Source organism: Meriones unguiculatus, chromosome 6 (assembly GCF_030254825.1).
Source record: "Meriones unguiculatus strain TT.TT164.6M chromosome 6, Bangor_MerUng_6.1, whole genome shotgun sequence".
NCBI classification, from domain to species: Eukaryota; Metazoa; Chordata; class Mammalia; order Rodentia; family Muridae; genus Meriones; species Meriones unguiculatus.
The window spans coordinates 124,676,587-124,703,023 of record NC_083354.1 but is presented as its reverse complement, the minus strand read 5'-3'; the positions used below and the strand labels follow the sequence as shown (position 1 = coordinate 124,703,023).

The following is a 26,437-nucleotide window of genomic DNA, read 5'->3' as shown; positions in this document are numbered from 1 at the left end:
CAGCGATCTTCTATGGTGGTAGCCAAGGTTGGGACTAGCCTGTGCAGGCCCAGGGGAGGGGAGGGAGTGGTCCTCACTCTCACGGCTCTGGAGATGAGAGTTCCAGGGTTGATGTGGCATGATCCTTCTGCTATGGCCCGGCTCTTCCTGGTCCCACAGTGCCCTGGCTCCCCCCCCCCCAAAGGGAATAGATGGCAAGTAGGCAAAACACCCATGCATTTAAAAATAAACCTAAAAAAATTACATTAAAATGTGTTTTTGAGGAGTGAGATTAATAGTTAATTTTTACTGCCTCCATCAAGAATGTTAAGTGAAATTGGCTCTAAAATTAAAAAAAGAAAAGAAAAACAACCCTCACATTTACTGAGAGAGAGCAAGTGTGTATGTGTACGGGATGTCATGGTCAGGAAACAGTATTGTAGGGACGTCAGAGGACTGTGGCTTGAACTCAGGTTGTCAGGCCTTGGTGCCTGACACATGCATTTCTGATATTGGAGAATCACAGCTGTCACTGTATAGAATGAGCAATGTGTTCAATTTCCCATATTGTTCCTCTAGAGACAAAATATTTTTGACTGAAAATACCAGGCCTCCCCGACCCCCTCTCTAAACCAGACTGACTTCAAACTCAGAGATCTACCATGCTCTGCCTTCTGAGCACTAGGACTGGGTCACCATGCATGGCTCTAACAATATTTTCAAATTACTGGTTCAGTAATGTACATACTGGAATTAAAAGAAAGCAGCAGTACGGCGAATCTGTTAAGTTCTGTAGGATTTCTTTCTCTCTCAAACTTTTTATTTTTGAGACAGTGGCTCACTGATATAGCCCAGGCTGGCCTTGAACTCACAATCCTCTTTCCTCAGTCCCTCTGGTGCTGGGGTTACAAGTGTGTAACTCTTGTGCTGAACTCACTTGGCCTTCACAAGTCTCTGTGTATGCACGTGCATGCTACTGCTCTTTTGGTTTTTGAGAATACACGCTGTCAATAAAAATTTTTCCGTGTTTCTTACATAATCACACAGAGATATAATTTTGAGGAATAAAAATATTTATTGAAAGATAAAATTTTAAGTATATCTTAATACAAAAATACCAGTATCAGCCACTTTGAGACCTCTTTTGCTACAATTAAAATTTTATAAATACGTAAAAGTGTCATGGTCAGGAAAAGCTTGCTTTTCTCTCTCTTTCCTTTTTTGGTACTGCTGGGAATAAACTCAGGGCCTTGCACATGCAATGCAAGTACTCTACCACTGAGCTGAGATTCCCCGCCTAGGAAAAGAAAAGTCTTTCAGCTACCAGAGTTTTGTTGGATGGCTGGAATGGAGTTAAGACAAAACTATCTGTGTTGTGTGCCCTGCGCCACATGTTTAAACCAAGTAACACACATGTGGGAAGCAGACACAGAGGAGAATTTTGGCAGACTAGAAAGGTGCTGAACTGTGTCTGGGGCTGGGAGGTGAAGCGCGGAGAACGCATTTCTTGACCGTTACTATGACCCAGTGCCTCTCTTCTCAGTGGTAGCAGCAGGAGCCCAGCAGCTACCCACTGGCTAGGCTTTGGTCATAACGTCAGCCTGGTGGTACTAGAAAGTCTACGTGTTGCCTGCTACTCATCTGGAACTATGGAGTATACGTGAAAAGTCCAACAATGACTTACTTGTAGTTTAGTAATTTTAGTTGCATCACAAATCTTTTATATATAAATGATATTTGCCAACAGGAAACTAAACAACTCTTGACACTGCAGTGAGCGAAGGAGGGCATGTAAGTTAAAACTGCTAACATCACTGTCACTACTCCTACTACTGTAATACTGAGCTGAGGTGGTGAGGCCGGGCGAGATACACGTAAGGCAGGTTTACAATGTACCCCTGACGATCCTTCAGTTAACCGATGGTCACCTGCTCTTTTAACGTACGGTCTCTGATAATAATGGTTCAGAGCAGGAGGAGTTGTGAACCCTCATATACAGTGACCACTCTGCCCTGCCAGCTGGGTACTCTTCATGATGACACACGCGCAAAGTTTTAGAGAGCATTAGCTAGTACTGCCATTGCTTTGGAAGGGCTGTAAATCTGCACAGAATGTCACAATTTCAGTCCCTGGAAGGAGACAGGCGAGTGTGTTCAGATATTTGTAACCTTTTAAGTAAAATGTCCATGTCAAAAGGAGTGAAGCCAAGGTGTCACAGGTCTTTCCCAATCCATTTGGTCTTCAAAAATATGTGTAGTTACATGAAATTTGTTGCCTTTTCCCAAAGGGCACAACACTGCTATGCACTGTCCCCCGTGGGTAGCGAGCGGAGCTTGTTCTCACGGATGCAGCCACTGGAACACGTGCACTCTCAGTGTTTACCACAAACCCAGCGAAGCTCATGATCTGTCTGCAGCTCAGTCAGTTCTTCAATACTTCTCCAGCTACACTGGCAGGCATAAGCCCGTGCTCCTTTCTTCTTCACCAACTTTGCTTTGAGTTTGTGGAATTCTGGCATGTTGTTTCTGTGGAGAAATAGACAGGCTTAAGAGTTGTGTCTGTATTTAATGTTTGATGTTTTAGTTTCCTGCAGCCTCTTCAACTAAAAAACAACCTTTGTCTGTTTACACTTGCAGCAGGAGACAGGCTTAGCTGTCTGTTTCTGATGGCATTTTTCTGACAGTCTGCTTTTCTTTCTTTCTTTTTTTTTTTTAATAGTCTGCTTTCCAATGGCAACCTTCTAGAGTGACTGTTCTGAAGAACTACTGATGGCACTCATCTGTGATGAGTGAGAACAGGAATGAGAACAGGATGAGAAGTGAGAAGGCTCACTCCTTCCTCAGATACCTGTGCCATTAAGACCTATGGTAGGCGGCAGAGAGGCAGTGGGCTTCTGTTGCTTTAGCTGTAGCATGCTTCTATTACTGGGAAAAGGAGTCTGTTAATTCTCAATGCTGAACTCAGACTGTTTCTTGTTTGCTTAAAATGATCTGCTTATTTATTATATCAGCAACAAAGCCCCTATCCTGAAGTGTTAATAACGTACAAAAATAACGAGATGAGAAAGACAATTATTAAAATGAAAACCACTGGGTTTGATTGCATTAAAAGAATACAGAAGTTACTGTTAGTTTAGTTATTAAAGAGAATTATACTCTTTATGATAATTCATGCCATGAGCTTATGAACATAATCTTTGGAAAATAAAACTGAACAAGCTAGAAGTAAAATGTTGGTGGAGAAAAAACGCAAAGAGAAAAGCTGAAATGCAGTGTAAATACTAAGGAAGCTTGGTGGCCAAGCTCCATTACTTAGTATCTTCAGAAGGCAGTTTCCAAAGTGCCCTCTGGTGGTCAGTGTGTATCACACTCACTACCGCAGTGTGCAAATTCAGGCACTGTTTAGATGGTGAGAACTTAACAAAACCCTAGAGAGTTTCTGGGCCAGCTGTCTATGAGTTTAGGAAAGTGACACTTTGACCAGTTGTGACCGAGCTAGGGTTATAGAGAACTAAAGGAAGAACAGATAATCTGGTTTTATTAGGATGAAAAACTACGTTAATGGAAGGTCATACCTCCTTTATTCAATCTACCTTGTACTTTGCTAACCTTAGCTCTTGCTATTTACTGATTGCTTAGAGACTTTAGATACAGGAGTCATGGATACCAGGGGACTCAATAAGATCTTTCAAGTATTCTTTAAGGAGTGTTTATCTTAAAAGTGTAGAATATAAACTATGCCATTATTTTCTTTTAAGGTAAACACATGATTTAATAGAAAAATACAAGCATTTTATTAAGCTGTAGTGGCAGGGTGGTCAGTAAATCCAGTGTAGGTTTCTTTTACAAAGTTCTAAAGCATGTGAAAACTAGCAAATAGTTATTTCCCTGACTTACAGTAACACAATGAAGCAACTGAACAGCACCACGGTAACAAGCATGTACCTGGCACTACTAAACACACGCTTAACAAGCATGTACCTGGCACTACTAAACACACGCTTAACAAGCATGTACCTGGCACTACTAAACACACGCTTGCATGTTCTGAGAAGTGTCTGAAGGACTCTGAAACCTTCTACTCACTAACTACCATGATTTCCCTTTGGGAATCAGTCCCTGTTTTTCTCGTGTTTCATTTATTTTCTACTACTTTTTCAAATGTCTTACTGCCTCCTCTCTGACACAAAGGAGGTGGTCCTCCTCCTCCTACACAAACTCTTTTCTTGTCAGTATTCGGGACTCTTTTGCTCTTAGCCCTGACATACCCATCCTTTACCATATCAGCCTCAAAGCATTTCCTTAACAAAAAGGACCCCAGTTCTGCATCAGCCTCTTCCAAGCTGCCCTCTTGGGTGATCATGTCCAGTCTCCTGGCTTCAACTGTGATTCCTCCCAGAATTTCACAGACCATTTCAACAGTACCTGTAGTTCAATGTCTAGCTTCTTCCTTTAAAAGAACCCTTGCACACTCTATCTGTGTGAACCAAGAAAGAAGCCTAGTAAGACTCTCCTAAGATGCTGACTGCCTCTCACATTCCATTGCCAGAATTAGACAAGATCTCTCTTTGGTACACAGGTTCTGTTCGGCCTTTCTCACTGCTGTGATTCCTAACACTTCACTCCTGTATTGCTCTAACACCCTTCATTAATCCTCGTGATTCTCCATTGGCTTCCCCATAAGGTAATCTGTATCTCTTAAAAGCTGAGTGTGGTCGTGAATGCCTGTAAACCCAGCACCAGAAATCAGGCAGGAAGATGCTACAAGTTCATGGACAGCTTGCTATGCTAAGTTCCAGGCCAGCTACACAGAGCCAGAGAATTAAAATCTGAATAAATTAAAAGCATTCAGCCGTGAGCCACCGCTGAAAGGATCACACTTAAGCTCCTCACTACTGCTTTCCTGGCCTTTTTACCTTCTATATCACTTCAGCTCTTGCTGTCTATTGCTCTTGTCCAGAGTACTTCTCACTCATGCCATGATTTCATGTCTCCGTGTCTTTAAAATGTCCCTAAGCGCGAGGGACATGACTCAGTTCACAGTGTTTGTCCAGCATGCACCCCTTCCCCACTGTCAGTGTGATGTTCAGCTCCCTCTCAGAACTGTGTCTGCAGAGCAGGCCCTGGATGCTCTTCACCTCCCGAGCCCAGTTTCTGAGGGTGGCTCAAGAATGTCCGTTGGACAAAGAAAAGCTAAGGAGTTACACAAAATAGATGCATCAGTGATTTGCATCTTGGTTGAGATAACCAGATTCTTTAGTTGTTGTTCTCTTGTCTTTTAAACATATTCCTAAGTATCTCTGAGGGCTTAGACTTTATTTTTTATTGATTTATGTAATCACTAATTTAGTTTTAACAGTGTAGTAATTCTTGTAATCACTATTTTAGGTAAACTATATTTTAAAATGCGACTACCAAAAATCTAGAGTAAACTAGCTAGTGTGTCTTTTCTCTAGTGGTAAGGCCTGGTCTTAAACTCATTGTCCTCTGCCTCAGTTTCCAGAGTGTACCACCATGCCTGCCATTCTGGAAGACCAAGACACTGTGTGTTTCTCACATACCAAGTCAATTACTTATAAACTTACTCTGTGCCTGTGCTTGCTACTGTTTTGGTGTTACAAACATCTTACAGTCCTATGCTAGTATTATAAAAACTCATGTCCATGTTGGTGACTTATGAGAATTATTTAACCATTTGTTAGATTAACCAGGAGATAGTGAATAGCATAACCCTTATACCAAAAAAATCCAAAGGAGAATTGAAGTTTAAAGTTAATTTTCCAAATGTGAGAGTAAAAGGGGATGAAGCTAAGAGTAGGTGGTCTGAACCTGGGATTTTGGCGCTACACTAGACTTTTTTGGGTCAAGACTGTGACACTTCTGAAATTATATTATTCCACGTGTTTGTGTATTTTGTATTATGCACACATGAATGCACAAGTGAGTTTATCTCCAAACTCAGAGAGTGGTGAGAGAAGCATGTGAGACTGATGATGAACCACACTTAGAAGGTCAGGCAGGGTTTGGGGAGAGAAAATGGGGTCAGATGTGTCAGGAGATAGAACCTGCAAAGTTAGAGGGAAGGAACGAGGTACCCAGGGCTGTGATGTAGCTAAAGGGATGGAGCCACTGGAGGGAGACAAGGTTGGAGAGAATTTGGATAATGGAGGGTCCTGAAGATGGCATCTGTAAACAAAAGAAGACTGGGCACAGTAACGGCATCCTCGGAACTCTGCCCTGACAGTGAGCGTACAAAGAATGGTCTCAACAAGGTTGTGCACACAAAAATCAATGAGGTTGCTTCTGTACTCTCATTCAAAACACATCCTTATGTAGGCTGACAACAGAGTGAAAGGAGATGAGACGGACGAGACCTAGAGACCCATGACTAGACAAGCAGACCACCACCACCACCACACACACACACACACACACACACACACACACACGCACACACACGCACACACACACGGGAAGTGAAGAGCCCTGGCACACTTTCCACAGGATGCAGCCCTTCAGAAACCTACCTGAAGAACAGGTAGTCACATGACTCGTCCCACACGTAGTCACTGTAGCTCACTACCCGGAAATCACAGGCTACACAACGAAGTCGGTCACATGCTCTGTCAGAGAAAAAGAAAAACGCATCGCTGCTTGAGTATGAAGATACACTGACACGCTCCAGGTAACTGCATAAGCAGCAGAAGGCATGGGTTAATCAACTGCAATTGTCTGTACTAAAGAGCGGCTTATATGTTTAAGCTTTTTGGTTGGATATGGTGGCACACCCCTAGAATCCTGGCACTCAGGAGATAGCCTAGCACTGTGATTTCAAAGCCAGCCTGATCTTTACAGTGAGATCTAAGCCACCCAGGGCTACACAGCAAGACCCAGTTTTTTTTTTTTTTTAAAGCTTCTAGCTTAATTTTCATGCCTATCTTATAAAGGTCTTGCATAATATACATATATAAATGAATATTACAGGGACATAAGATGAAGAGTGGATTGGCAGATTAAAGGTGTGAAATGCTACACTGAAACAAAGCTCTTTCATAAACTGCTATTTCAATGTCCGAGCCATCACTTGTTTCCAAAACATCTGGCATCAGCGCTTTCATCTGCCCATTAAAAAGTTGCTGAGAATCTATGTGCTTGTGATATCTCAGATTCTAGTGACAGGTGAACTAAACAGTATTCACTGTAACTAAGTCAGTAGTGTGTTAGAAGATGAAAGGTGCTTTGAATGAAATAATAGATTTAGGGTAACAAAATTAGGAGTACTGGGAGAAGATGGGTTGGAATTCTGAACAGGGGGCAGCCTGGATTTAGGTGTATGTTAGTAGCTTCTTTAAAAACTGCTGTGGGTTATTTGAGGGAGGAAAAGATGGTACCCCGATGGCAAAGATGCACTGAAGAGCAAGATTATGACTATCTTGGAGAGCAAGGACAGACTAAGGCACGCAGCGCTGTCTAGGCTGAAGTGAAAAGTCTCCTGTAGGTAGCATGAAGTAGAGTGTGATGTAAACAGGTAACATGGTAGGAAGTGACCCTGCATAGCGAGTTTAAAAGTATGAATTGTGCTGCAGCAGCAGAAACTCTCATTATTTAAAAATGCTTAACAAACAGATTCAACAAATATATTTAATAAAAAGCTGATGAATTGTTAAGAGATACACACAGGAAGAGGAGAAGAGACGGACAGAAAGGGAGGGAAAGGGAAAAAGGGGGGGGGGGAGAGAGAGAGCACACACAGTAATAATGTAGAAAACTTTTCAACACAATCAATTGCTTTAACCCTATACACAAAGTACTTACAAGTGAAAACAAAGTGAAAAACAAGCAAGATAGTTTCCATGTGACTAGTGAGGCAGTGCAGGCACTGGCTCTGAACGCAAAGTGCTTTAGTCAAGTAATTTCTTTGTGACTCAATTTTTCTTTATATTTTCCAATTTTGCTTTTGCTCTTTTTGATAGTGTGTTGTTTCAATATATATTACTAATATACTTTTTTCCAGTAATATTTCTGCAACAAATAAAACAAACCCATCATTAGATTTTTTTTTTTTTTCCTTTGAAGTTCAGGCTAGGCGAGGTGGTACATGCTTGTAATTTCAGTACTTTTAGGATGGAGGCAGAAGGGTCACCACTGGTATATGGTGAGATCAAAGCCAGCCTGGACTACATGAGACTATCTCAAACTTCAGATATGTAGCTTCAAAACTGGAATAATACTGACAAACGTTGAGTTTGAAAGTTTCCTTGAGAATGAATGCTTAATATTTATAAAAGTCTCAGTCACTACAGTAACTAAACATTTACAATGTTTCATAAGCATCTCCTTTTAAACTGTTAGTGATTGTTCAAGTTGTCAGTTCCTGTGGAATTTCAACACAGTCCCATTCACAACCCTTGAATCAAATTCGGAATGTGAGTCAGGAAATACAAATGATGGTCCCCAAGGCTCCCATAACTTGTGTTCCTATGCAGATGTAGTTTATTACATGCTCACAACAGAGTGTTAACTTTAATGCCTTAATATATATGTGCAGTTTGCCTGAATTATTGCTATTGTGGGAACCATAATTTAGATTTTCATGACATTTTGTGGGTCATGAAATTTCAATCATTATGCTAAATATACTTTTTAATTTAATTTAAAATTTAGTACTTTATCGAATCTATTCACACTGCCGTATTTTCTGACAAATACTGTCCTCTAAGAAAACTAAAACCAACGTTCAGCTAAGAAGTCATTCGGCTTGAGGAATGGATACAGAAATTGTGGTACTTTTACACAATGGAATACCACTCAGCAATTAAAAACGAGGAAATCATGAAATGTGCAGGCAAATGGTGGGAACTAGAAAAGATCATCCTGAGTGAGGTATCCCCAAAGCAGAAAGACACACATGGTATACACTCACTTATATAGACCTATAAGATATGATAAACATACTGAAATCTATACACCTAAAGAAGAGAAACAAGAAAGATGACCCAGGGTATGAAGATCAATCCTCACTTAGAAAGACAAATGGGATGGACATTGGATGTAGGAGCAAACAAGCAACAGGACAGAAGCCTACCACAGAGGGCCTCTGAAAAACTACCTAGCAATGTATCAAAGCAGATATTCTCATAACCAAACCTTTGGAGAGAATTAAACAAAAAAAGGGGGGAGGGAGTTAACATGACCTGGAGAGGACAGGAGTTCCACAAGGACCAAATATATCTGGGCACAGGGATCTTTTATGAGATTGTTTCTCCAAACAAGGACCATGTATGGATGCAACCTAGAGTCTCTGCTCAGATGTAGCTCTTGGTAGCTCAATATCCAAGTGGGTACCCTAATAAGGGGGACAGGGACTATTTCTGACATCAACTCAATGGCGAGCTCTTTGACCCCCCCACCCCCCGCCAGGGAGGAGCAGCCCTGCTAGGCCACAGAGGAGGACTTTGCAGCCAGATGGAAGGGGAGGAGGTTCTCCCCTATCAGTGGACTTGGAAAGGGGCAGGGAGGAGATGAGGGTGGGAGAGTGGGATTGGGAGGGGGAGAGGGAGCAGGATACAGCAGGGATACAAAGTTAACAAACTGTAACTAATATTAAAAAAATAAAAATTACACACACACACACACACACATACACATAAAGAAGTCATTCGGCTGCTATGATCCACTCTGTTAGATCATGACAAGTGCTGGCTGATGGGATAATCCAGCCTTGCAAGTAATTTGCAAATATGTTAAAAGAGAACCTGATTGACTGGAAAAGGATGCCTCAGCTTTATCTACATTTGTTAAGAACACCATGCTCCCACTACTGCCCTTTACTGTCTCCTTTCTATCAACATTAACCACACACTGGTGCTTAACCAGGAAGCTAATGAATAAAACAAACAAGTGTAACACACCTGGCTTCCTTCATGCCTGGAACATACAAATTAGTACTTAGTTTTGGGACCTACGACTATTTCTTTCATAACTATTACTTTTATATTTGTGACTCCACCGCATGATCACATCATGTTCCAAACTGTGGGCAGCATCTAATCTAGCAAACATCACAATACAAAGCCAGGGTACTGGTTGCTCACCATTCCTGCCTGATCCCCAAAGAGAGATTCACGCTACATACTGCTAACCTGGGAAAAGATTAAAAAAATTAAAATCTGTACAGAATTAACAAAATGTAACTAATAAGAAAAATAAAATTAAAAAAAATATATTGGTAACCAAAAAAAAAAATTAAAATCTGAAATATGGCCAATACTAAATGTGATAGCCACGTCTGAGCTATTGTAAGCCAAATATGTTAGCATAAAATAAAACCATGATTCCAATGAAGCATAAACTAAGTCTTTCCCTATGAAATATGGAGGGACTACACTAAGGACGGTGTTTATATGTTTACCCAACTGATAAGAACTCCCCATTTTATGGATGTTTATGGGGGAATGCCCAAAATACAGTTCTTCCATGTAGTTCGTGGTTAAATCCTGTCAGACCTACACAGTAGGCTAGAAAATCTTAATACTTGGACAGTTTCAAAATAATAGTGGCTGGCTAGGTATGGTGTCACATGCCTGTAAATTTTAGTACTGGAGAGGTAGAGGTAGGATCAGGAGTTCAAAGTCATCCTTGGCTACATAGTGAGTTTGAGGATAGCCTGGGCCACATGAGGCCTCACATCAAAACAAAGACAAACCAGCAGCTACAGTAGTGAAAAGCAGTCAGGAGTCTTCCTTTCCCACACAGTAGAAACAGGCACACAGGAAGGCATAACCTGTTAGGAATCAAGTTACCAACTTGAGCCCTTGGCTTTGTAACAATGTATCACTGACCCTGGACATATTACCTGGGAGCATTTTTTTTTTTTTTTTTTTTGGTCTGGGACTGGGTAGAAAAACAGAATTGTGTATGAAGCTATGGCTGGCCTGGTTTTACTAGTCCAGGCTGCCCGCAAACTGCAGCAAGCCTCCTGCCTCATACTCTCCAGTGCATGAGCTTGTGGGATGTAATTCTTTTCATTCATTCATTTATTTCTGTGTGGATGTGTGTGGATGCCAGAGGACAAGCTCCAGGAATTGGTTCCCTCCTTCTACCATGTGTGTTCTGGGGATCCAACTGAGGCCGTGAGGCTTGGCTGCAGTACCTTTTCATCCGCTGAGCCACCTTGCTGGCTTTCTGGAAGTTGTTATTAACTTTCCTATGAACCATGTCCATTTACTCTTCAAATTCTGTCATTTCTAGATGCTAAATCTAAAATATGACATCTTGGCCTTAGAGCCATTCACACATAGGTCACAGCTCTTTTCCCTAGACTGTGGTAACTATAGCTCAAATGACTCATCCGGCATCCCCTTCTGCCTTAACCCCCAAATTCCAAGTCACCCAGTTGTCCAAGTGACTTTTTTTCCCCTCCTTGCGATGTTGTGAAAGGTCTCACAATATCTGCAAAAAGTATGTTTGGCTTTTATAGGCAAGGATATTGAGTAAAGCTTTAGAAGATAACAGCCTCTCTTAAGTGTTGGTGTGGGGCATAGTGACACAGGAATGTTGTCACCAGACCTCTTCCTTTTTAGGCTCTGCATGTAATTACTTATATCATCTATCTGTCTGTCTGTCTGTCTGTCTATCTATTTTACCTGCTTCCTTACTGGCCACTTTGTTTTGGTCAACTAGCATAGGGCTTTAGAGGTTCATTCAAAGCATTTAAAAGGTGAAACAAACAAGATCATCAACAACAAATCAAAGTGGAGTAAGAAAATGAATCTGTAGCACGTGAATAAAGCACATAGAACGAAAGGGGGTATGTACTAGGAAGGGCCACCATTCTACACAGGAAACAGACGCTAAGATACTCAGAGGGAAGATGGGGCAGCAGGAAGTTTAGAGTTACAGCGGGACAGAGGGCAGCTCCAGCTGGATGTGTATGAGGTTAGACAAGTTGGAGTGGGTGATAGCAGAAACTCCTGCAGTAGTCCCTGGTAACCCGACAGAGGCCGCCTTGGAGTTGTCATAGCTCTGAAAATAACTGAGCCCAACAGAGCTCACACTGTAAATTGAGGACAGACACCAAGAAGACTCAGCCCTCCTCTAAGATCAGTCTCTCATCTCCAGTTCTTTGCTGGAAAAGGCCTCAGGGCATGGCGATTCAGCTGCTTCCAGTTCTTTTACTCAGAAGGCAACACCCAGTTTCCAAGGCTCCCAATTTCACTTTGGTCCTATGGCTTTTCCTTCCTGGCTTCCTAGAATTCAAGCTGCACCACCAATCCCCCAACAGTGCTTTTTTTTGGCCCCAATTCTATTATTTAATAAAGCCCTCCAGAAATGTGCTCAATATGCAATCATCTAATGTAGTCTTTTCTTCTTAAAAATGAGCACAAATAAGAAAGCGTTTTAAAAACAACTAGGCAAAACGTTATGAATAATGTAGGTGGGCTTCTGCTAAACACAGAACCAAAAAGCAGCAGGGAAGAACAAAGATTTTTACCAAAGTTTTCTCCCAAACTGTGCAAATGGTAATAGAGTGTACTAGAAGTATACGGGTTTGCAGTGAGCGGTATCTTGACGCTTAAGGCTGCCTAAAAGGAAAGGGATGAGAGAGCAGTGTCTTGGAGGGGGAGGGAAAAGACAAGAAACGGCAGGTTTCTGGTTTAGAAACATGTAAAGTCAAGCGACTATGCTTGCGAACTCTGGTTACTGAAGACCTTCAGCTTCTCATGTTTTCTGGCCAAATCAGTGAGGCAAAAGCATCAGGTCTAGCATCTAGCTGCTTTCACCTCTGACTTGGAAGAAAGTGCATCTGCACAGTCTCCTGGTGCTCTGTAAAAACCTGGGTGGCCAGGAGACTGTGCAGATGCACCCAGAGGCTATTTAAGCTGTGGGCTGGCTTTCCCCGGGGTCCGAGGATTGTTCAATGTTCCTGAATAAACTGCATTGAAAAAAAAAAAAATAAAAAAAAAAAAAAAAAGAAGTTAAAAAGCAGCAAAAAAAAAAAAAGAAATGTCAGGATATAGGGGAAGAAGAGGAAAGGAGGGAGGGACAATGGGAAGATGAGGGGGGGCTATGACTGGGCTACAAGGTGAACAAATTGTAATAAACAACAACAACAATAATAATAATAATAATAATAAATTTACAAAAGAAAAAAAAAAACAAAAAAACCTGGGTGGGACTCAGTGATCCAGGCCCTCCAAGGGGGCCTCAGAAAAGGGAATCAATACAATGAGCAATACACATGCAATGTTCCCTAAAACAAAACAAAAACAAAAAAGCAGGTCTTGCTGTGTGGCTCAGGCTGGGCTGGCCTTGAATTTGTAGCAATCTTTCAGCCCCAGCCTCCCACGTGCTTGGATTACAGGCATGTGCCACCTTTAATAAAGCTCAGTCTTTAATAATTAATTCCCAAGACTATTAAATGAGTCAACAAGGCGTCCTTAGCCTGGCGAATACAACACACAGCTCTCACGGTAAAGCAGACTGATGCCAAGGTGTCCCGGTAAGAAAGTTCACCACAGTTCCCTCACCCTACCTCTGTGAAGTGTTTGTTCCAATCCCACATGGAATGGCGCTTCCACTGAGGTACACTGGGCTGCAACTAGATGTGTTCAGCAGATGGAAAAAAAAGAAATTACAACAACAACAAAAGAAACACGGGAAGTTAATTTGGTCTCATTGCGTCTATGTTCTTGTGATCATATTATATGCTTTCCCTAGCAAGCCAACTATTTCAGGGAGGAGATCTTTATTGTAGGATCACTCTCCAGGAACACTCAGGAGTTAAAATGAGTCACACAAAAATGTGTGCCAATTACGTAAAGAATAAAGTAAATACTAAAGTATATAACAGAACATTAATTTTGAGAAACCGTTCATACTTTTTAAAAACAGAACAGAAAATTATTTACAATAGCAATAATCTCCTATTTAATTTCCTTTACACTAAGGGGTCATAGATCCTAAACACACTCCCAGATATTGCTAGTGGTCTTTTGACTGAAGGCCAACTAGTGCTTTGTTCTTCAATGTCACTGCTGTTGAAATGGTAACAGGCTCTACTAACCTATCTTAAAGGCGTTTGCTCACTGCAGAATTCCCAAAGCAATCTCAACTTACCTTTTACTGAGGCCTTGAATGGAAGCTCTGACAGATGTGTTACTTGAAGATTTGGATTTGAATTTTTGCTAAACAAAGAAACAAAAACAATAAAAGGCCAAAGGCTTAGAGAACTGCAACTCTCTCTGCCTTATAATATTTTAAAATGATATAAATAAAACATTTGGTGGTATTCTTTCTAGAAACCCAAAACAGTCATCAAAACCTTTTGAAGGCAGTCGGGAAGGAGAGCTCCCTGAAGAATTTGTAAATTACAATGTTTTTAGCCTAGGAAACTGATCTACTGCTGTTATGAAGGCTAAGATTTAGAGTTACTTCATACCAACCTCTTTAGCTAATACCAGGGTTCTGTGATTTAATATGAAGAGCCTGCTACTTAAAACTTCATTCTGGAAAAATTCAATTGTGTGTGGGGAAACTTTAGGCTCAATTTTAAAGGCCTTGAATGGTATTCAGCTAAACTAAACTCCTGTGCAACCTCAGGATTATTAATTTTGATCAAATGTAATGGTATCAAGCAATATATGACCACGGAAAATGCTACCTAGTCATAACCAAACAGTAGTCCCGTATGTTCTAACAACATCACCATCATTAGTAAGCATTTATTAAGTGTTAACTGGTATAAAGTACCAAACTTCATAAACCAGCCACATACTAGGACCACCGCCAGCAAAAGGAAGCTGACAGGGAAAAGGCATTTAAAACTATGCACAGACATGCCTTTATTTCACCTAGTGGTCGACAGAGTTTAAGAGGCAAAACTATTTCACTTTACCATGTCTCAATTTTTATTTGATGCTAAACAGGAAAATAGTTTCATTTGGGAAGCATGCCCTATGTACTCTACACAATCACAGTTGTGACTCTAAGCTGGCACAATGTAGTTGTTGATTGCTGGAGTTTCTGGGCTGGGTCTGAGAGCAGTGTAAAAATGTACTAGGGCGAGGAGCAGTACTTCCAGGACGCTCAGACGCCCTCCTGACAATGGGCATGGATATAGCAGGGGGGAAAAAGTAAACTAACATAGAAATTTACATTCACTTAGTACTCCAATCAAACCCACAGAAAATAAGCTAAGACAAAGAGTTTACTGGTACAAATTTAAAAATGTACCTTACTGTATGTAGGACATTTAAGCCTATGTGTAGAAGTTATATTTGGGAAGGAAGGCAGTACACAAAATGATTTGCAGAGGTCTCAAATTATATTTTCAATTTTTATTTATTTAAAAAGTCCAGCTGAACATGATGGCATAGGCCTATAATTCTACCACCCAGAAGGCTAGTCATTAGTTCAAATTCAAGGCCATGTTGGGCTAAGCAGTGAGAAACTGTTTTTGACTGACAGTCACTTGGATGGAATACCTGTAGAAGCCAAAAAAGAAGAAAAGGGCCATTGGGCCAGGGGATACCTTAATAGAGGGGCATATTAGAACATGGGTAAAAAGCTTAAGCAGGGTTATCTGTGGGTGATGCCCCGAGGAGAGGAAAAGGCATATGGAAACCTACTACTTTGTATACCAATTAAAAAGCATCAGTAAAATTTAAAAAGTCTAGAGGAAAAAATATAGCAAAACATTAACTCATGTTTAGAACGAGTATATATGATGAGTTCCTCATACCATAGTGTATAGATGGCTGTTACATTTTTGAACTTTTTATAAAGCTAAAATAGGCAAACATTTAAAACATTAAAATATTTACAATTTAGTCAAATCCACTGGCTTGTGAAATAACAGTAACACCATTGTATTCTAGATGCTAAAAAACGTTCCTGCATTGAAAGCTTATGGCTTTGGGCCTTTTAGAGAGTTGTTCTTAGACACTGCCATGAAATCTAAATGACTAAGTGAGCTGTGAGCTGGCTTCCCCAGTGACAGCTTTTCTAATCTCTTACTCTTGAGGAGTGAACAGATACACACACAGAGTTTCTGATAGTTTATCCTTCCACAGTCTTTCAAGTGGATCATTTCTTTACCTGAACTTCTCAAAAGTCAAAAGATTACATCCGGATAGCTGCTGTGCCCTAATTTTTAAGACTATCCTAAGCAGCTTAAATAATGAAGGAATTACTGTACAGTTATAATATGTAACTTACAAAAGATTTTTTGTCAAAGTTAGGCTCCTCAAATATTTCATTAATAAGACTGTCAAGATCATCTTCTTTTTTAAATGTTTCTGTTGATCTGAAAAGAAAACGTGCACACAATAATAAACCCTTTCCTGGAACTGAAAAACATGCTTCACTGCTACAGTTACAAGGATGTTTTTCAGGTATGGAAGTTTGTCACAACCTGCAGGGCTTGGGACTGTCTTGATAGGGGCGAGTGGGGAACGAAGACATGACAGACCCACACACAGAAGGGCTGGGATAGCGCAGACTGTGTGCTCTGATGGAGACACGCCAACAGCAATGTGGAGAGACTCAGGGGTTATGGCGAACAGTAGGCAGGGGAGGGGGGAAGGGAGCTGATGTTGGTAGTTTCTGTACACGTGGGCTTTAACTAAAGAGGAGCTGTTTGTACATAAGCCTGACTTGGGCAAGGCCCTGCCATACCCATGAGTCTGAGGCACTAAGCTCCTTGACATGGCAGACCTTGTGTCAATAATATACTTTCAGGACTTCAGCCAAACCCACAGAAACAAGCTGCTTGTTGAGACAAAGATATGCTTTATTGGTACAAATTCACACAGGTACCTTACTATTATGCAGCTTAAGATATTTAAGCCTATGTATTATACTAAAGAAATATTGGGAAATACTTTTCTAAAATATGTCACTTATACAGAAAATGTAAGATATATAGGCTATAAATCAATACTAATACCATAAAGGTTTCAACTTTAAGTCAAACAACCTTTCTCTTTCCAAAAGGAACCAAAGCTCATGTCAGCAAATGACCAAAAGAGAAAAATCCCTCCCCAAAGTCGAAGAACTCCTGCTATGTGTCAGAATATCTCAACTACTCCACGCTCTTCGGGAGGAGCCACAAAAGGATTTAGTACAAATTATTGCCACAGAGACCATCCATTTAAAAGAGCACGGGGCTTGGGACAAAGCACATTGGTTGAGTACTTGTTTACATGGACATAGTCTGGGGTTCTAATGTCCAGGCAGCACTGCCCAGTTTCCTGCCACCACTCCAAAGAAGTGAATATTTACTACATGTTGGGCAGACACTGTCCTAAGGCTTTCCTTACTTCTAGCTTTAGGTAAAAAAAAAAGGCAGTGAGATTCAGAAGCTTGTACAGGCCACGTAGATAAGGGGAAGTTCATATACTACATGTTTTGAGACAACTGTTCTTAGTTTTTATGCTGTGGACACTGTTCATCAACTTTGGAAGTTCATTGGACCATTTGATAATTTTTTTGTTGTTGTTCAAATTCTTTAGAAATGTACTTATTTTGAAATCTTAACGTTACAAATATATCCCTTATACCAAATGGTTGATATAATTACCTCTAGGTTTTGTGTTATAGTAAATAAAAATGGGTGTTGGGCTATATAATGTTTGTTATTAGCCTTATGATTGTCGCAGTGGTATTATCTTACTCACTATGAAAAATAATAAGATACAGACACCTGTCAGATTTTATCATTGCCTTATTTACTACCTACGCTGTCTGAATAACCTCACCATCCACTCCCAGCCCCCGTCCAATGCCATCCTCCTTAACCATTCTATTTTCCATCTATAATGTTAAAACACTTGCTTTTATCCTTCACCTGGGCCCTTTTATGCCATATTGGAGTCCTTCCCCAGGCCCCATGTGGTTTTTTTCTCCAGGCTAACCCATCGTGGTGTCCTCCTTCTTCCTCTCTGTCTCCCATGATTCTCGTGATTCTTCCACCTTCAAAAGCCTGGGAACCTCAGCCATGCTACCCTATTCTGCCCAGGTATAGGCCATTTAACGAACCAATCAGATATAATGTTTTAGGCAGGTTTACACAAACAAGGATGGGTGTATCCGCCGGGCAGTAACCAGATCTTGAGGGTCAGTAATTAGCATTAGATCAACCTCCAATAATTTTCCTTTTCTGTCTAAATAAAAAGACCATTTTTTAACAGTAAGAATAATTATAAAACAATTATAAAAACCAATAGGTAAGACCATACACACACACACACACACACACACACACACACACGCACACATACATATAATATCTAGTTTAAATGTATTTGGCAATCTTGAAGAAAATATCTACTCTATCTATGAGGGTCTAAGATTTTTGTACATAAGTACCTTTATTGTAGTTTGTACCTATCAATCTAAAAACATTTATCTAGACCTAAAACATCTCTTTATTTATTTCCTAAGCAACTAAGCTAATTGTAAAATTTTGACTATCTGGTCTTCAACCCCATCAGAGACTTGAGAAGGAATAAATTAAATACTTGAGTAAATAGGAAGCGCATACTAGCAGCTTCCAAAAAATAGGAGATTGACAGAGACAGTTTGCTGCCTGAACAGGCACCCAAAACTCTCAATAACATTCGAGCATCATCTTCAGCCTCTGGCTCAGTATATTTGACAGACATATGTGAAGCAGGAACTATTTAGGACTTGCTTACCCTGTCTTGGCAGAGTTTGGCAGTCGACTTGGCCTGCATTTGAGCTTGCCCATTTTTGGCACAATTATGTCTGTCACGAAGAGAGGGCATTTTCTTTACCTGGGTGGCTGGTTTGCCACATTTGAAGCCATCTCCATATGGAGGTTCTTCGATGCTCATCATTTTCTTTGAGGTACGGGGTGCTGCCAGGAGATGACATATCTCATTGTCAAAGAATCTTTAAAATAATAAAAACATTTCTAAATGCAATATTCCATAGGTCTCTGAGGTTTTTGAAGACTTATCTACCTTTATATAATAATTTATTATCTATAGAATCATATCTATCTGTTAAACTGAGGATGTATATTTTTGTGATAAATTAGCTATTGTCTGATATGACCATGCATTGACTAACAATTAGCTTGCATTGCCTAATATCCTAATAATACGGTAACTTATATTGCTGATCCTACTACATGGGAATAGCTCTGAAACTGACTGAGACATGGATGTCTATGAATAGCCAATAATTCTTGTTGGCTATAGAATCCCCAGGACATATACATGCCATCCTTTCATGTCATGAATAAAGATTTACAGATGCCCTTCTTCTGCTCATACAAAGAGCAGAAAGCCATTCTTAATTGATCTGTGCATCCTGCACATCTCATACTTCTCAATTATAGAACTGTAAAATGCTTGTGAGAAGTTATGTATTTTTATAACAAAAAACCCAAAAAACAAAAAGCAGACCCTAGTCATACTGGATCAAACCTGACAGGATTCATCTTTAGCATGCTGAGACGCTGACACATCTGTTCCAGCACTCTGCTTCTTCCAGACTTAAACTGCTTCAGTTGCTGTTCTGCATCAAAACCTGCTCCCAAGATAGCTCTGAAGAAAGCTACTGATCTCAAATGGCCTAGCATTTCAGACTTCTTGGAATTTCTCAACATTTAGAGATTGGACCACGAATGTTATTGCTAGTTTGCTTAACCATTTTTCCCAACTTCCTTTGGGCCAAAAAGGATTGCTTTGCCCCAAAAAACAGCTAGAAGAAATCCATGAGATTGATATCCCACTTCCCTTAAGGGGGATTGGGTAGGTTTTTGGTTGTTTTCTTGGGCTATGAATGTTTATTGTCATTGGGAGATGGTTATAAGTTATTAATGATCTTATTCAGAAAGAAAATGAATTTAGACTCAGGGATTTCTCTAGCTGATTTTTTGGGGCAAAGCAATCCTATTTGGCCCAAAGGAAATTGAGAAAAATGGGTAAGCAAGCTAGCAATAACATGTGGATGTGTTTTAAGTAAACTTTATATAATTAATTTATATAATTTTAAACTTATATAATTTTAATTTACTGTGTAAGTATACCTTTGGCATCCTGTATCCTGCACATGAAGACAAGCCTGAGGTCCCTCCCAGGGTTCCTATACCTCCTAGGCTGGCAAAGCCAAACTACTGAAGGTGGTCAGCAGAAGTGACCCCCACACATTCAGTGATGAAGACAGGCCTCCCGATGTCCCACCAAGAGAACTTCTGTCACAAAGGAGCTCCTGTACCCCAAGTTCTAAACGCCTTCCATCTTACCTCAGTGGGGTCATGCCCTCAACACAGAGCTTTGTTCCTGACCCCAAGTATGTCAGCAGCAAAGCCCTGCAGAGACAGAACAGTGAAGGATCTGCCAACAGCTTTGCTTCTTTAGGTGTTCCTTTCTCATTTTTTTAAAACTCTTTTATTTTTTGAGATACAGTTTCTCTGTGTAACAGCCCTGGCTGTCCTAGACTCACTCTGTAGACCAGGCTGGCCTTGAACTCAGAGATCCGCCCCAACTGCTGGGTCTACAGGCGTGCACCACTGTGCCTGGTGCTGCCAGTCTTTGTTACTCACCACGGAGTAACCTGTATCCATCATTTGATTTACTCTTAGAGTCTGCATGGTCTCTTCAATCTTAGAACTACTGACATTTGAGGTCAGATAACTCTTGTATGTTGAGACGGGGTACTACTGCTCTAGGCTATTTTATGGGGTTCCTAGCTACCTGCCAGATGCCTATAGAATACTTTTTTCCAGTTGTGAAAACCAAAAGAACTTCTCTGGCCATTGATCACTGCTGTAGAAATACTGACCTAGTTGAAGTGATTTAAATTCTCTGAGCTTCAGATACTTCACCTATGGAAAAAAAAATCTTTCAAACTGCTGTCAGGTGTAATGTTCTATCTCTGGTTTCATCTGTATATGTCAACTACAGTGGAATTATTACCTCAAATCCTTAAATTCGGGTCTCTCAGTTCTAACCCTTTTTAATCTTTCAGAAGCACACAGCACAGTTGTATAAGAGATCTTTAACTTTCTTTTTTTTGAGACTGGGTTTTACAACACAATCCTGGGTGGCCTAGAACTCAGAGATGAGTCTGCCTCTGCCTTTGGGATTAAAGGGGTGCACCACTGGGGCCAGGCTATAAAGATGTCCTCATGAGAGTCCTCCTTTGGTTTTGAAGACATACTGTCTAGGCTCTTTTCTCATATAATTCAAGAATTTCATGAGGCAGATGAATTTTTAAGCTTCTCCTCCTGTTCTTCTTTGTTTTGAGACCTGGTCTTACCAAATGGCTCAGCCTGCCCTTAAACTCATTCTTTGACCATCATTATTAGGCCCACCTAGATTTGGTGAATGGAGAGATAACACCATTCCTCTCATTGGGTGATAGTGGTAACAATTATTGGGGACTTAGCACACAGAAAAGACTCAGTAAATGTTAGCTGTCACTACAACTATCTAGGAGATGGTATTATTGTTAAGTATTCCCTCTGTAGCATCCTGAACCACTTTATTACTCTGCAGTATTTCACTCAACCCATGCTGGTTGAACACTTCAACAAATTGTATGCATTTACCATTGACATTACAGCTATTTCTGGCATCCAGATGAGATATGGCCATTTATTGTATCATTTGCAAAGCTCTCATTTAAAGAGGCAGTTTCAGTATTTTCGTTCATAAAAAAATGAATGTTATGCCGTGTAACCAGCAGGTGGTCTGTTCATAAACTCACAAACGGCTTCCCTTGGCTCAGTATAAAACGTCAATGTGCTGACATTCCATATCAGAATGGAACTGTATTTAAAATTTGGCTTAGGGTATCTGTTGTGGCTTTTTGCACAACTTAAAAGCACTGTACCTGATAAAAAGTTTTAACACAAATGATATCAAATACAGGCATTTATAAGCGAGTTAAGGTAGCTGGGGCACTTGGAGCACGTAGACAGATTCTAGTAGTACAGAAACGGGCATGGAAGAGGGCATGGTTGGGGAAGAGCCACGTAACGGCCATCCCTTCAGCATTGAGCTGCCTGCTCCAAGACAGTCTATGCTTCTCTATGCTAGTTCTAAGACGAAAAGGCTCTCATAAATTATCTCCAAATATAAAGGAACAGTTAACTAAAAAGAACAAATACTGCAAAGTAATAATATATAAGTTAATGGAAGTGTATTTTCATAAACATCCAGCCATGGACTTGGCCAACTGAAAGCAGCCACTCTAGTGTCTATTTTCTTATTTTTTGTACACAGGGTTTCTCTGTATAGTCCTAGCTGTCCTGGATCTCATGCTGTAGACCAGGCTGGCTTCAACTCAGAGAACTGGTTGCCAGTTTTTAATAAATGTTTTGGAACTTCTACTTTGAACTCTTTTAGAATTTTTTCAATGTTCCGATTGTCCCCAGGTTGATTTTTATACACAAATGTCATGGTAGGTTAAGTTTGGCTAGTTGGGTAATACTGGGAAACCCCAACGGGCCCCAACCAGAGCTGCAAAGCCACCACTGTAATCCCACCGGCCTTTCCAAACGTTCTAGGCAGGAGACACATTTCTAAAAGATCCTAGCAAGAGTTATTGCTGATCCTAAGCCCTCACTTTACATGATAACGCAACGATGCTTAACTTGTTGTTGCTCAAACCCCGAAAGACCTAAGTGTTCTTAAGTTTCGTCCTGGATATCGGACATCTGCTGGGGCCCCTAACTTGGAGAGATGGGGGAACCGCAGGCAAGTGGCCTATGTAATTCAGATGTTTACAATCGACACTCTTAATAATGAAATCTTCTCTCATCCAACTCCTCGAGCCTAAACAATCAGACAATGGTTCTCTTAACAACTGGCCCAGGGGTTGCCTGGTAACGGGTGAGCAGCAGGACGTTTTCAGTGGGGACACCTCACTGAGAAGGCTCCGGATCGGGTCAGCACGGCCCTGTCGGGGCTCAGGGGAGGGTGGCCTCGGACTCCCCGTCGGGTCAGGGCCGTCGGGGGTTGGGGGTTTCGGTTCCCTCCCGCTCGCCTCGGGCCGGGCTCTGAGCCGCAAGGGGAGGGCCGCCGGGGGCGACCACTACGGGGGCCGCGGCCCAGGCCGCGGACGGCGCGGCGGCGGAGGGCGGCTGGGGCTGCGCCAGGACCGTCCACCCGCCCGCGTTAACCTGAGATCCTCTTCCGCCTGGGCCTGGTTCCGGCCGCCGCCGCGCGTGCCGCCGCCGGGCCGCTCCTCCAGGTCCAGCCTCAGGGGCTCCAGCCTGCAGAACTTGGTCTCGACTTCGTCCAGAAGCTCGTCCAGGTCCTTCGCCATCTTGGCCTGGCGCGCCTCCCCGACTCTGGACCAGTGGTCTCCACGGCAACGCCAGAAACCGTCGCGCCTCCCCGCCCGCGCGTGCGCAAACCGCCGTCGCCGGGTGGGGGGGGGAGGGAGCGAGGGGGTAGAGCGGGGGGGGGGGGAGGGCGCAGCCGCGGCACCGGCGGGCGCGCGCTCGAGCTGGCGAGGGGCCCGGACACCCGGCGCGTCCGCGGGCCTCAGCTGGCCCGGGTGGGTCGCGCCAGCCTGTGCGCCATCGGGATGCTCTCCTCTCCCGCGCCGGCTCCTCGCTGGAGCGTCTCTTTCCACCTGATCCCGACCCCTACTTCCTCCCACCGTTTGTAAACTCCTTAGATTGTTCCGGGCGCGCCTGGGAAGGTGCACGTTCGGAAAACAAAAGTTGCGTGGCAAAAAGCGTCCTTGGCACCCGTAGTCGGCAGGATTCGAACCTGCGCGGGGAGACCCCAATGGATTTCTAGTCCATCGCCTTAACCACTCGGCCACGACTACTGGCGGTGTTAATTTTGGCAGGGAGGTTCTATGTAGACTCTGCATTGGACGCTCCTGCCGTACCGCCGGGGCCTCCGCTTAAGCGAATCCGAACGTCGTTTCCGTGGTTTGAAGAATTCTTAGAACCGTCCTGTCCACCTTTTCCATTCTGACACATGAAAGTGTGGCGCTGAGTGCTCAAAGCTAGATTCAGAGGGATAGAAAGGAGGGACAGAGGCGAGGGAGGGAGCTGCCTACTTCTTTGCTCGTTGAAAATTGAGGCATTTCCCGTAGGGAAGCTGGAATTGCGGGGAGCCACTGGCCAGCCTCCCAGATTCCCCAAACCCTTCTGGGTTTTTCTTTGACAAACAGCTCCCTGGATGGTTTTCTCTCATTAGCGAGTAAATTGTTATTATTAATTAAAATAATATAATATATTATTACCTATCAATTTTAATTTTTTTACCATTTTAAAATGATCATTTATTACAGTTTATTCAATTTGTATCCCAGCTGTGGCCCCTCCCTTCTATCCTCACAATCCCACCTTCCCTCCCTCTTCTCCCCCTATGCCCCTCCCCTAGTCCTCTGATAGGGGAGGTCCTCCTCCCCTTCTATTTGACCCTAGCCCATCAGTTCTCATCAGGACTGGTTGCATTATCTTCCTCTGTCGCCTGGCAAGGCTGCACCCTTTCTTCAGGGGCAGGTGATCAGAGAGCCTGTCACTGAGTTCATGTCAAGAGACAGCCCCTGCTCCCCTTACTAGGAACCCCACTTGGAGACTAAGTCTATAGGCTACATCTGAACAGGGGTTTTTGGTACTCTCCATGCCTTGCCCTTGGTTGGGGTATCATTCTTTTCAGGGCACCCAGGGCTCAGTTTTCTTGGCTCTGTTGGTCTCCTTTTGGAGCTCCTGTCCCCTCCAGGTCTTTCTATTTCCCCCTTCTTTCATAAGATTCCCTGCACTCTGCCCAAGGTTTGGCTATGAGTCTCAGCCTCTGCTTCGATACCTTGGTCAGTAGAGCCTTTCAGAGGCCCTCTGTGGCAGGCTCCTGTCCTGTTCCCTGTCTTCTGCTTCCGATGTCTATCGTGTTTGTCCTTCTGAATGAGGATCGAGCATCTTCCCTAGGTTTTCTTTCTTGTTGTTTAGCTTCTTTAGGAGTATAGATTTTAGTATGTTTAGCCTATATTATATAGCTAATATCCACTTATGAGTCAGTATATACCATGTGTGTCTTTCTGCTTCTGGGATACCTCACGCAGGATAATCTTTTATAGTTCCCACCATTTGCCTGCAAATTTCATAATTTCCTTGTTTTTAATAACTGAGTAGTATTCCATTGTGTAAATGTACCATAATTTCTGTATCCATTCTTCCGTTGAGGGACATGTAGGTTGTTTCCAGCTTCTGGCTATTATGAATAAAGTTGCTGAAACATGGTTGAGCAAATGTCCTTGTTGTATAGTTGAGCATATTTTGGATATCTGTCTAGGAGTGGTATAGCTGGACCTTGAGGTAGCACTATTCCTAATTGGGAAAGCGCCAGATTGTTTTCCAAAGTGGTTGTAGAAGTTTACATTCCCACCAGCAGTGGAGGAGGGTTCCCCTTTCTCCACAACCTCTCCAGCATGTGTTCTTACTTGAGTTTTTGGTCTTAGTCATTCTGATGGTATATGGTGAAAACTCAGGGTTGTTTTGGTTTGCATTTCCCTGATGACTAAGGATGTTGAGGATTTCTTTAAGTGTTTCTCTGCCATTTGATATTCCTCTATTGAGAATTCTCTGTTTAGCTCTGTACCCTATTTTTAAATTGGATTACTTGGTTTGTTGGTGTTTAACTTCTAAGTTGTTTATATATTCTGAATATTAGCCCTCTGTCAGATATAGGGTTGGTGAAGACCTTTCCCAATCTGTAGGTTGTTTTGTTCTGATAACACTGTCCTTTGCTTTACAGAAGCTTTTCAGTTTCATGAGGTCCCATTTATTGATTGTTGCTCTTAGAGCCTGTGCTGTTGGTGTTCTGTTCAGGAAGTTGTCACCTGTGCCAACGAGTTCCAGGCTCTTCCCCATTTTTTTTTCTGACAGGTTTAGTGTGTCTGGTTTTATGTTGAAGTCTTTGATCCACTTAGACTTTAGTTTTGTGCAGGGTGATAAATATGGATTTATTTGCAATTTTTCTACATGTAGACATCTAGTTAGACTAGCACCATTTGTTGAATATACTATCTTTTTCCATTGTATTATTTTGGCTTTGTCAAAAATTAAGTATCTGTAGGTGTGTGTGTTATGCATGGAAAGACTGTCTCAGCAGGCTATAAAGCGTTACTTTGAAAAAGAATATAAACCACAATGCAAAAAACAAAGCAAAACAAAACAAAAAAGGTCTTTATTTTTTGAGTATTTCATACAGTATATTTTTTAATCACATTAATTTCTGCCCCCCCCCAACTTCATGTTCTTATTTTCTCTTAAAAAACAAAAACAAGGGGCTGGAGAGATGGCTCAGAGGTTAAGAGCACTGGTAGACTTCAATTCCCAGCAACCACATGGTGGCTCACAACCATCTATAATGAAATCTGATGCCCTCTTCTGGCGTGCAGCAGTGGTTCATGCAAACACAACATTGTATACATAATAAATAAGCAAACCTTTAAAACAACAA

General features: G+C 41.9%; 1 protein-coding gene and 1 non-coding gene across 4 annotated transcripts; both read right to left on the bottom strand.

The window, feature by feature from the left end:
• Positions 1-1,034: 1,034 nt before the first annotated feature.
• On the bottom strand, positions 1,035-23,377 carry Cfap418 (cilia and flagella associated protein 418). Of its 3 annotated transcripts, none has more exons than XM_060385976.1 (6): positions 23,137-23,377; positions 18,776-18,893; positions 14,097-14,164; positions 13,513-13,578; positions 6,506-6,601; positions 1,035-2,504 (listed from the first exon to the last, which is right to left on the bottom strand). In XM_060385976.1, exons 1-6 carry the CDS (start codon positions 23,280-23,282, stop codon positions 2,351-2,353), a joined length of 648 nt encoding a protein of 215 aa, XP_060241959.1. In that variant the 5' UTR covers positions 23,283-23,377; the 3' UTR covers positions 1,035-2,350. The 3 variants fall into 3 exon arrangements, with proteins under 3 accessions (XP_060241959.1, XP_021503316.1, XP_060241960.1); XM_021647641.2 differs by lacking the exon at positions 18,776-18,893 and adding an exon at positions 16,197-16,284 and having other exon boundaries at positions 23,137-23,372; XM_060385977.1 differs by lacking the exon at positions 23,137-23,377 and adding an exon at positions 16,197-16,284 and having other exon boundaries at positions 18,776-18,895.
• Positions 23,378-23,713: 336 nt separating this feature from the next.
• On the bottom strand, positions 23,714-23,795 carry Trnas-aga (transfer RNA serine (anticodon AGA)). The gene has a single exon. It is a non-coding gene; the product is annotated as a tRNA-Ser (tRNA).
• Positions 23,796-26,437: the final 2,642 nt, after the last annotated feature.